The 11821-nt window shown below is 37.0% G+C and overlaps 1 protein-coding gene across 12 annotated transcripts in view; it reads left to right on the forward strand.

Annotated features, from left to right (window-relative positions):
- Positions 1–8588, forward strand: part of SSX2IP (SSX family member 2 interacting protein) — a 58061-nt gene extending 49473 nt beyond the window's left edge. For 8 of the 12 annotated variants that reach the window (XM_061411427.1, XM_061411433.1, XM_061411423.1 and 5 more), the window contains 3 exons: positions 2535–2649; positions 3129–3294; positions 7039–8588. In XM_061411427.1, the coding sequence (XP_061267411.1) occupies positions 2535–2649; positions 3129–3294; positions 7039–7216 (459 nt within the window). In that variant the 3' untranslated portion in view covers positions 7217–8588. The remainder of the gene's footprint in view (positions 1–2534; positions 2650–3128; positions 3295–7038) is intronic. The other 4 variants (XM_061411428.1, XM_061411425.1, XM_061411431.1 and 1 more) reach the window with 1 other exon arrangement.
- Positions 8589–11821: the final 3233 nt, after the last annotated feature.

An 11821-nucleotide genomic window follows, 5' to 3' on the forward strand; every position in this document is an offset into this window, starting at 1 on the left:
TCAACCGAGAGAGTGTCTTGGGTTATTTTTAAGGGAAAGGAGAGTACAGTATACATGAAAGTCTCTCTCGCCATTGCCTTACCCAGGGATGATGAACTGTGTGTGTGTGCACTTCAACAGCTCGCTTTTTTATTTAGTAGTGTATTACATGCATTATTTCCCTATCAAAAATTAGAGAAGTAATGTCTGGACATGATTTAAAAAAAGAAACTCATTCCAAAAAGCTACAAGGTGTGAAAGTATCCTTCATTCTTCTCACAATTTCATTCCTCAGAGGTACCACTATTGAAGGTTTATGATTCTTCTGGGAAAAACTATTTTAACTTGAATAAAATTCAGCCTTTTTCCTTACAGTCAGCCTATTGATTCCCCACTATGAAACACAAGGAGTTTAGTACCCTTACCATACCTCCCGTCTACAACTATTTCTCATATACATATGATTTCTTCATAATATTGTTACTTGTTTAAGCTAATTTTTAAAGAACTGGTTCTCCTGGTTGGTTTTTTTACTTTGTTTAATGCTTCCATTTCATGTTTGCTCAGCGTTAGACAGGATAGGTTTCTCCCTGAAATGAAAGATGAGGGCATCCTTGTAGTTATCCTTGTTGCACTGCTCTTACCCCTCCACTCCCCAGTTTTTGTCCGTGATGCTGTTTTTCACTGTCAAGTGTTACCACATTTATATTCTGATATTTGATACAAATTCAAGTGTAAGTACTTTGTCCAAGATGGAGATGTAAGAATTGAAAACCAAAAAGAACATTTGTAACATTGTGATGACATAAATACTCATTCTGTAGCCAGTAATATGTTTGGACACTTCTGTGTAGTCTTCTTTGTTGTTAAGACTGTCACACAGAAGAGAATCTGTAGTAAATTCTTTGACTTTTTTGTGTGTACTTTCTTTATGATTTTTGAATCAGATTCAACTTCTATCTCATATTCTCTTTCTTGGGTTCCTTTTTCAATCTGTTGTGTTACCTTCTTGAGTAATTTTTTCATAAGTGTGTGTGAGTGAAAAATACTCTGAATTCTGGACTATCCAAAAATATATTCATACTTGATTGGTTTGCCTGGATATAGAATTGTTTTCCAACTTTTCCTTTCAAAACTGTGAGTTATCCTGATTCTTCCATTGTCTGATTTTGCTCATGAGCAGCCTAGTTATAATATACCCTGCGTTAATTTTAGATAGCTGTGCTGTGTTTTTCCCCCTCTGTGGAAGCTTTTGGAATTTTATGTTCTTAAACTAAGAGTTCTGAAATTTTACCAGGGTAGGTCTGGGTAGCTCCTTTTAACCTGAAGATGCTGTATTTCTTCAGTTTAGGGATATTTTCTTCAATTCTGTATTTTTTCCTTCTCTGACTTCTCTTGCATTCTGGAACTTCTGCTAGACAAACATTTGGCCTTCTGACTACATCTATAGATTGACTTTATGTTCCGAATTCGGGAATATTTTCTCTTTTTATCTTGTGCATCACCAACCTGGTATTCAGCAAGGTCAGTTTGATTTTTCACTTCATGCACTGAGTTTTTGCTTCATAATTTATCTTTTAAGTTTTATAGTGTATTTTTTGTTTTGTGTCTAGCATTCTGTTTTACAGATGTTTGTAAACCTGTCTGATATTGTGTTATCTTAAAGAAACTTGCCTTGAACTTTCTTTACCCATGGCCAGTTCTCTTTATTTCTCCTGGCATTTTTCTTTTATGCTATTATTTTTCTTCAAATGTTTGGTGATCCATGATTTTGTATTAATGTTTATGAATGAAATACTGTATATTATCTTAAGTAGCTGACATGGCCTTCCTCCTTATTATGAAATTCTTATGTTATCTATAGCTATTATCTTCCTCAGGAAATAGACAGTTTGTGCAGCATTTTCTCCCGTCTTATGGGATCACCTCTGTTTCTGAGCTCATATCCCTCACCTCTCTCCGTGCCAGTCCAAGAGATACTCTTGTTACTTTGCATACCACTCCCCATTCTCTGCTTGAGCATCTACCTGAAACAGAGACCTGAGAGGTGAGGGAGAATTTAGGATCCATCCCCTATTCAGAAAGGGGAGGTTTGACATACGCCCTCTTGTGGTCAGGTGATGATGGCTGCTAGGCACTGGGACGTGGCTTGCGGAGCTCAATGAAGCCTTTTTTTTTTTTTCCAAGTGATTCATTTACAATGGGGTATTTTTCTGTTGCTTGTAATCTTATATTTACCATATTTTGTATGTTCACAAGTTATGCTGATATTCTGTATGTTTAAAGTTATGCTAATGTGCTTATTTTTCTGTGTTATACTCTTGAATTTATTCAGAATTGATGTGAAAATAGTAGTTGACTTGTTAGGAGAAACAGGTGAATTTTTATTTTTAACAGCTTTCCTAAATGAAATTTAGTTTTCTAGGGTTAATTCCTTTGACTTAATATATAGAGATAGAGAGCAAGTACAAATACCTAGAGAAACCGTGTGAAATGGCAACTGTGTGAATGTTGAAATATTGACCAGTGTTTCTTTGGTTTGCTTGTTACGGTAGAGAAAGGCATTTGAAGAAGAAAGAGCCAGTTGGTTAAAGCAACAGTTTTTAAATATGACTACCTTTGACCACCAGAACTCAGAAAATGTGAAACTTTTCAGTGCCTTCTCAGGAAGTGAGTACTTCGTAAGCTTTTTAATCTGAAAATACATGTAAATAAAGTACTGTAGGTTATTAATATATAACTTTAGCAGTCACCAGTAAGAACTCTCTAATTGGAATAAAAGTCAACTTTGATATTTTAATTTACTGTAACCAAAATAGAAATGACAGGAGGACTTTGCATACCCAAAACAACTTTTGTGAGTGTAATGTCAAGTTTTGAAAATCCACAAGCTAGAAATATTTTTTAAACTAGATCCTCCTAAATGTTTGTGGACTGAATATAGCAAAGATCACCAGAGTAGCTAGACTACACTCATGTACAGAAGATATTCAGATTAACTTGTTCTCACGCCTGCCTTCGAGCTGCAAATGAACCTAGTCTAGGATCCTAGTTGATTACCTTCACTGTATTTATTAGTAATGCTTCCTCATATGTACTGCCTTTTTTTCTTCCTTCTTTTTCTTCTTCTTTTTTTTTTTTTTTAACAGGTTCTGATCGGGACACCCCTACATTACACTCGAGGTCACGGCAAAAGAAGCCTCACGGTGTGCCTAGTGGGTCTCCAGTTTGCACGTCTAAACTGACTAAGTCTCTTCCTGCTTCTCCTTCTACTTCAGACTTTTGCCAGACACGTTCTTGTGCATCTGAACATAGGTACTGGCCTGTAGGGGATCTCCTCACACACTTGTTGCAGTGCTAGAGAGGCGTTGTGAAGAAGAGTTGGCCTGTCTAGGATGAGCAATAGTAAAGGCTCTGAAGAGGAACCGAGTAGACTGACTCATTCATTGAACACGTATTTATTGGGTATCCATTACATAGAGATGCCTGTTAGTGTGGGGAATACAGTAGTAAGCAAGGTAGCTCTGGTCCCTGTCTTCTGGGAGCGGAGTCATATATATATGTGATTCTTTTTATTTCATGGGTAAAATACAACTTAAAGTACAATCTTATTTCAGGAGTTACTTACTATTTTAATTGTATTGAATAGAAGGATATTGCATTGATAGTTTCTGTAGAGTACCTCTTTAAGCGTCTCATGTGGTATGCCCATGTTATGGATGTGGAAGGACAAAGACCTGAGAAAAGCTGCCTTCCCTTGACTGGTGACGAGGATCTGTGTCCAAGGGTGACAGGACAGGCAGAGTTGCTCCGCACCCCCAGGAAAGCCAGATAACTGCTTTTAACTGCGGCATTTCCGTATTCTCCTTGGTCTTAAGTTGTTAAATCATTTTCTAAGGTATAATATCAGCACTACCTTAGAGCCTATTTCAAGATTAATTTTGAACTAAGCAGATGGAACATTCCTAGGGAGATAGAGAAGAACAGAAAAGAGCAAAGGGCTATGTTGCAAAGTGTGGCATGATCTCGTTCCTCTTCGTTAGAGTAGGAGATGATGGCACCTGGACTTGGCCAGGCATCTAGAATGCAGGAGCCGGGGCTGCAGCACACGTGGCCTGTGCAGTGGCAGACTGGCATGGAGCTGAGTGCCAAAGAGGCCAAAGAGCCCTTGAACCAATAATTGCCCAGTTTTGAAACAAAATTTAAGAATTTTTAAACAAAAATGTGAAGTTTTAGAAAAGGACAAGGCACTCTGTTTTATAGTTGACTGTTAAAAGGATTAGGGCTCTAAGTATAAAATATGGAGGGGCAAAAAAAGACTTGGGGATGAGCCCTCCAGGCAAGTGTAGGGACTCTGAGGTAGGACACAGGTGTGTTTGTGCGAGCAAAACCAAGTGGTGTGAAGGTGAGAGGTAATATTTTATGTAAAAGTTCAAATATATACAGATATAAAGAGAATACAGTCAGGGCCCCTGTGTACCCATCTCCCAGGTTCATTAGCTATCAACTCATGACTAATATGTTTGTATACAACCCTGCTGTGCTTGACACCTCCGCCTCTATGATGCACTTAAGATTTCATTTGTAAACTATGTTAGTCTGTACTTGTAAGTAGGATTGTTCTAAGGCATTGGAAAACAATTGGAGACCTTATAAGTGAGAGAATGATTTTAAAAAAATCTAAGTTCTAAAAAGATTACTTCCTTTTATTATGTGATAAACAGATTGTAGGAGCCAGTAGCATAAGCCAGGAGACCCAGTTAGAAGACGTCAGTGGAGTGGACATGAGAGACGTGGTCATCTGGACTCTAGGGTCATAACCTGAAGATAGGACTGTGCTTAGATTTAGGCTGTATTCTGCAGTTAGAGCCAGTGGGTTGACTGATGGGTTAAATGTGGGAAGTTAAAGTTTGTTTAATTTACAATCAAAAGATAATGTAAGCTCAGAGTATATGTGTAGAATGTTATGAAACCCCCAAATTGACCAATCAGAACTCTGTGTATAGATTTAGATACACATTCTAGTCACAATTTACAAATGCAGGCAGCCCTCAGAGATGTTGCAGACTCAGCTCCAGACCATTGCGATAAAAGTGAGTATCACAACAAAGTGTGTTACTCAAACTTGTTGGCTTCCCAGTGCATATAAAAGTTATGTTTATACTGTATGGTTATCTACTGAGTGTGCAGTAGCAGTGTATTTAAAGAACAATGTACCTAGCATAATTTAAAAGTACCTTATCACTAAAAAACAACCCAAGATTGCCATAAACCCTCAGTTTGTAAAAAACACAATATCAGCAAAGTGTACAGTAAGTTGAAATGCAATAAAATGAAGTATGCTTATAATGCATTCTGTACCTAAAAGAGAATGTAGCCTAGTTGCCTCAATTATATTTACATATTTAAAATTTTTACTTTTTTACATAATTATTTTTCGTTATAACTCTTTGAAGACTCTGTGTTTAATAAAAAGGCCAACATTTAGTACCTACATTAAGCGTACTGTGTGAGATTCAGTGTCAGTAACGTATGTAAATGTAAAATATGTAAAGCACTTAAAACAGTACTTGGTCCTTTGTAAACCTTCAGTAGCAGCTAATAAAAATATATGTAAGCATACATGGATTATAAAAATGCTTTTCTGTTTCTTGTATCCCAAGAGCTACACTGAACAGTATCAGTGGCATAGAAACAGAATTTTGGAGCTTAAGAAAATTTCGTTAAGCTATTTCCAGTTGCTGGCCTCTGAGGATGAAATAAGAGTCATGTGACTAGTTATCAGGCAAGAAGCTGTGCAGCTTGACATTGTCCTTGAAATGTTTAATTATTTGGTGTATTTGAATTCCTGCTCTTAAAGCACTTTGGATCTGGGTTTATAATCAGATTATGGCAAAATAATTAGGAGTATTTATGCCTAATTTCTATAGCACATCCTCATTCCTCCTCCACTGTAAAGTGGAATTTTACATGTCAGCTGTAACTCACGTTACAGCAAAGTAACGGCAAAGTAACTCACGTTCTAAGTTATGTAGGAAACTTAGTTCACCATTGATCTAATCTCATCTGAGATGGCAGGGATTCTGAATCTGATTTATAAGCAAGTGCCTTTTTTTATTTAAAGCAAATAAGTATAAAATTGTCAGTGTTTTTGGTTTACAGTTTTAGAATTGAAGCAACTTAATTTTTTTAAGGATTGCCACATTATAAGGTTATTAACCAAAGTCACACCAAAAAATGAATATTTAGGAAAAATAAGTTTTATGGAAAAAATTAAGCTATTCAGTTGATAAAAATGTATTGTTCATTGGCTCAGCCCCATGATTTGTAAGTAGTCATTTAACTAAATTTCCTTGCTTTGAGGCTGGTTGCAGAGCATACCTCAGACAGTATCTCTGAAGCTAGGGGGCTGTATCAGGGTTCAGACACTTAAATTGTTGTTGTCTGACACTTAAAGTTAGTTGAGCATCATCACATGTGCTTAGTGTGTGTTAACTCATTTATTTTCCACCTCAAGCCTATGAGTTATGGGTTCTGTTATTATTTCCACTTTACTGCTGAGGAAGCTGAAGAACAGCAGGGCTTAACTTGCCAGAAATGATGTACTAGGTAGTCCAGCTGGGCTGTGAACCTAAACCATCTGTTCGGGTCTGGACTCTTAACTACTTTGTAGGCGCTCATTAAATATCTGCATGGCTGAATGGATGGAGGATGAAAGCGTGCATGAACAAATCGATGAGTGAAGAAAGCATAAAAAGACTAGGATATTGTGGTATGGGAGACATTAGCTTTCAAAACTCACATGTTATCTATCTACCTTAGGCTCTGGTCGGGTACCATTCTTCAGAGTATACTGAACAGATAAATAAATAGGTGGATAGATCAAAGTGATAAATTAAACTAGACCATGTTAAAGCACTTGTATGTTCTTGACCAGCGTGTCCTCAAATTTTTTGTTTAGCATGGGGCAAGGGAGAAATCAAATTTTAGACATTCAGGCATATCTAAGGTATGAAGGGAGGAGGAGATAATGAATAAGATCTGCCTTTCTTTTCCCAGCAGTTCAATCAACGTTCTGAATATCACCACTGAAGAAACTAAGCCAAATCAGGTTGGAAGAGAATGTACAAATCAGAAGTGGAGCATGTCGTCAAGGCCTGGGTCACAGGAAGGTTGCTACAGTGGATGCTCCTTGGCCTACACAAATTCTCATGTAGAGAAGGATGACTTACCTTAGATGTATGAACAGGGAGTTTTTTTCCATTAACATGGTCATCAGATTTCACATCTGAGTTGAAACAGGGCGTGTTATAAAGTCAGTGATCTCTTAATCATTTAAGATGGTCTGTGTTGTTTGTTTGGACTTCCCTGTTCCTCCCCCAAAGAGCTAAAATGTTAAATCTATTTGAAAGGATATAAAAACTTTGGATATGTATTTTTAGTAACAGAAGCATCTGGTTCTGTGAATAAAGGAATGTATACATGTTTGGATGGAAACAAAGCACTAGAATGAGCTTCCTATTATAGGTATTAAAAATAGCACTTTTAGGAAACTGATATTGTAAATGTTTACTTTTGTCTCACACATAGTTGGCATTGGAAGTTGAGCCTTTCCTTGAATGTATACTGTAGATTTTTAACAAAGCAAGTTCTATATTTATTATGTTTAATGTGATTTGAAATTCCCTCTTTCATATGTTTTAAATAAAGTGAAGTTTATGTATGTTTTGTACATAGATATACATGATTATGTTAAGAGGCTTTAAGATTTAAAGATTTTACACATCCATAATTATAGTATTTCATGCCAATAAATTTTTATTAGTGATACTCTGTTACAGATGTATGAAAGCCATTGCCACATTATGTTTAAGAATTTTTTGAACCCATCTGAGCAATAAATACGCAAAAGCTATTCCATGAAGCCAAGTTCTTTAGATAATTAACATGACTAACATTCCATTTTTGAGATTTCTACAGCATTGGATTTTTTTAATATGAAGGATATTACAATTTTTCAAAGGACTGTTGATTTTAGGGTAATAGAGTAAGATGATGAGAGTACCTTTGGATAAAACAGTTTAAGAGTATTGGCTTAGGATACTTCGATGTTAGATACTGATATTTAAGATGTTTGGATGGTGATATTTTCTTTACCAGATGGGTACCCATACTGTAACGCCTGTACCAGCAAAGGCTTTGTATAGTTGCCAGTAATTCTTTAATAATTTTTCAATGAGATATTTAGTAATAAGGGAATCTGACAACATAAATTATCAGACTTTATAGTCTAGACACTATGATACTCTGGACAGACTTGTTTTATTTTCCGGACTAATTGCATGTTTCTTCATGGTTGTTATTGTTGTTATTATTTATAATAAGAATAACATAAGTGTGGGCCCAAGCCCTTTCCAGGATTTTCATCCGAAAGCTTTAGGTACCTAACCCTTGCTTACCTCTGCATGTAGAAACCTACGCATCTCCAGTCCTTGCTGCAGGTACTGTAGTTGAGGCCCATCTGCCTTCCCACTTTCTAGCAGTTTTAACCGTTTGTATTCACTCACCTGGTTGTGGCTGCCCATTAAAAGTTGTCGTGTTAAATAGTACTTTTGTCACGCACTCATTGTACAGAAAACTTGTTCAGGGCTAACAGCACATCATTGAGTATCTTATAAGACATTAGCGAAAGTACCACAATTACAGTCTCAAAAAGCTGGCTCTTGAGCAAAAGCAAATTAGTCACTCACTACATTCAGCTTGGTGCATGCCCTTTCTTTACCATTTAAAATATTAGAAATTATGCAGAATTTCAGAAATAGTACCGTATTCCACGTGAAGAAACAGCTGGTGGTATAATTCTTTGGCTACTCACAAAGAGTCAGACATGACTAAGCAACTGAATTGAACTGAACTGAGCAATAATGATATCAAAGAAAAGCAGTCAAATTTTCTAAATAGTGATATATTTGTCAAGAATTGGGTGCTTTTTTCAGGGGTTTCCATGATGTACTTGGCTAGAAATTTGTTCTAATTTTTAAAGTAGATCTTATTTTAGGGAATGTTGCATTCCATGGTGATGAATTTCTACAAAGCAGCATGTTTTTTCTTTCCATTTTGGAGTTGGTTGAATTCTCTTATTGAAAAGAAAAATTCTTACTTTGAAATCTCAGGTGTGAAAGAAACAATAAAGTGAAAGCCAGGGCCCTCGTGCTTCTGATACAAGTGTGCATAGATCTGCTGGGAGTCGTGTGTTTTACTAACAGTGTCAGTTTGCTTTACGTTCCGGCTCCAACAGTGGTTCCTGGTTACGCAGAGCTTCCCAGAATGTTGAAAAGGTTTCCATGCTGGATAACTCCTGACTCCACACACACAACTCCCCCTAGGTCTTGCTTCCCTCCCTTCTGTAGGTATCTGCAGTGTACTGGTAGTTGAGCCATGTGGCAGTCTTGCATTTAGCCATGATGGTGCATGAGAGCATCATGTTCACTTTTGCTCGAAAGTCCTCCTGACCATCTTAAAGGTCGTCTAGTTTATCAGGATGCAAATCTGAAATATTTTGTGCCTTATTTGTTTTGACCTGGCATACCCATTTTGAATTTTCAAAGCATAAAAGTGGCAAAGGAAATAGAGAAAAGTTTTATTTCCTACTCTTAAATTTTTATATCTTCAGTATATGATGAGAAACTTACTAGAAGAATAAGCCTACCAGAAAATTAAGATAAAAATTAAACATAATAAATAGGTATTTTCTTATAGAAGCAATGCATTAAATGTTTAGATTCACAGACCAGTCCACAGCAAATTGTTCTCTTCATAGTGTAATTAAAATACTATCGTTACTTAAAAGTTCCATTTTTCTACCTTTGCTGACCAGGCTTGTTCTTGGGCTTGTGATATAACAGGTTTTCTGGGAAAACATATTTCATGGTGCATGGTGAGAAGGAAAGCACCCTAGAATCCAGTCTTGACTCACCCTAATGGAGCGTTTGAAAACACCTGGGATGCAGGGAGAGGTTTTGCAGACTGAGCTAGCAAGCCCCTGTGCGATTCCCTGTTCTAAAAGTCTTGAATGCCTTGTTGCCTGATGTAAATCATGTTCTTATTTCTAGATTGTATTTAAAATATATGTGAGTCATGGAAGTCTAGTAAATATATTTTTTCCCTATGTTTATCCTTAATTTTAAAAAGTCTTTTCATAAGCAGATAAAGTACCTGCTGTGTCAGGCCTTATTAATACCTTCCAGTCAGTCACTCGGGAGAGAAAGACAACTAATGCTTTCTGCCACTGAGAATCCCTGGGTTGAGTGAAAGACCGGCTATAAAAACCTAAATTGTCATAAACGATGGGAAATGCTGTTCAGATGTTTAGTCTGGTGATAACCCTGGACTGATTGTTCTATTTCAGGACTGTATATCCATCTCATAACAATGCCGTGGCAAGCTTCTAGTTAGAGTCTTTCCATTATTTCCTATGGGAAGAACTATGTAACTAATATATTTTGTTTTTGTTGGGTGTTGGGTTTTGTTTTCTACAATCAAAATACCTGCAAAGCAGCATTAAGAATTACTGCCCACAAGAACATGTATTATTATCTAATAGAGAAAGAATTTGCAAAGATTTGGGCCATGTAGATAAGGATAATGAGATAGATTATCCTGGTCATTTCTCTAAATATGATGCATTTTTTTCAGGTTGGATGTAGATTAAAGTGGAATGGAACTAATTAAATTATTTGATTTATATAAAAATATTTTACTTGAGTGTGTTTTTTTTTTAACACGTATAAATACCTCATTTCAGAGGTCTCAGAAGGTACTGTAATGTCAGTGATATATAAAGATCCTGGTAGAGATCCTTTTCCATACTCATATTTTACATCCAGAAATACTTGTGCCTTGTAAGATGCTTAATGCATAGTGAGCATGGGATATTTGTTAATGAGAGATGTGAAACACTAATGGAACAAGTGGTATTTATACTTGTAGAATGAAACACATTGCTTCATTGGCATGAATGGACTAAATCAGGTCAGAATCCTAAAACTCTTCTTTCTCGGTAGTGGTAGGCACCTTTTGGGTTGATTCCCAACCTGATGAAGTTTGATTCCTCACACAGGGCACTGGAATAGAGTAAGCCATTCTACAATGAAAAATACCAAACTGGTGTGGCTAAGTACAAAGATTGAGTTCTTGCTTGTGAAATGACCAGTGTGGACTGGGCAGTCCGCCTCCATCTTTATGCTGTCTGGATCACATGGCCCACAGTGTTGTCAAATCCGGGGAAAAGCAGACCGGTTGGTGATGTTGGCTATTAAGAACCAGATCTGAAAGAGACATGCTTTCTACACATTACTTCATCCAGAACCTAGGCCTACAGCCCCAGCCTAACAACAAACAAGACTGGAAAACACAGGAAATGTAGCTATTTGGTGAGCACTGAGAGCTTAGTTGGCTACATAATATGTTTAGTGAGTTAACTTGTTTAAAAAATAAACAGCCAGGGACTTCCCTGGTGGTTCAGTGGTAAAGAATCTGCCTGCCAATGCAGCAGCCACGGATTTGATCCCTCATCCAGGAAGATCTCACACGCCATGGAGGAACTAAGCCCGTGCACCACAACTATGGAGCCTGTGCTGTAGAGTCAAGAATCTGCAACTACTGAGGCCGTGTGCCTTAGAGACCATGCTCCACAACAAGAGGCCACAACAAAAAGGAACCCCTGCTCTCTGCAACTAGAGAAAAGCCCACTTGGCAACCAAGACCCAGCACAGAAATTATTTTTTAAGAAATCGGTAAAACACATTTCTCTGTGCACATTTATTGCTGATTAATTATTAAA

This window comes from Bos javanicus, chromosome 3, assembly GCF_032452875.1.
Source record: "Bos javanicus breed banteng chromosome 3, ARS-OSU_banteng_1.0, whole genome shotgun sequence".
Classification (NCBI taxonomy): Eukaryota; Metazoa; Chordata; class Mammalia; order Artiodactyla; family Bovidae; genus Bos; species Bos javanicus.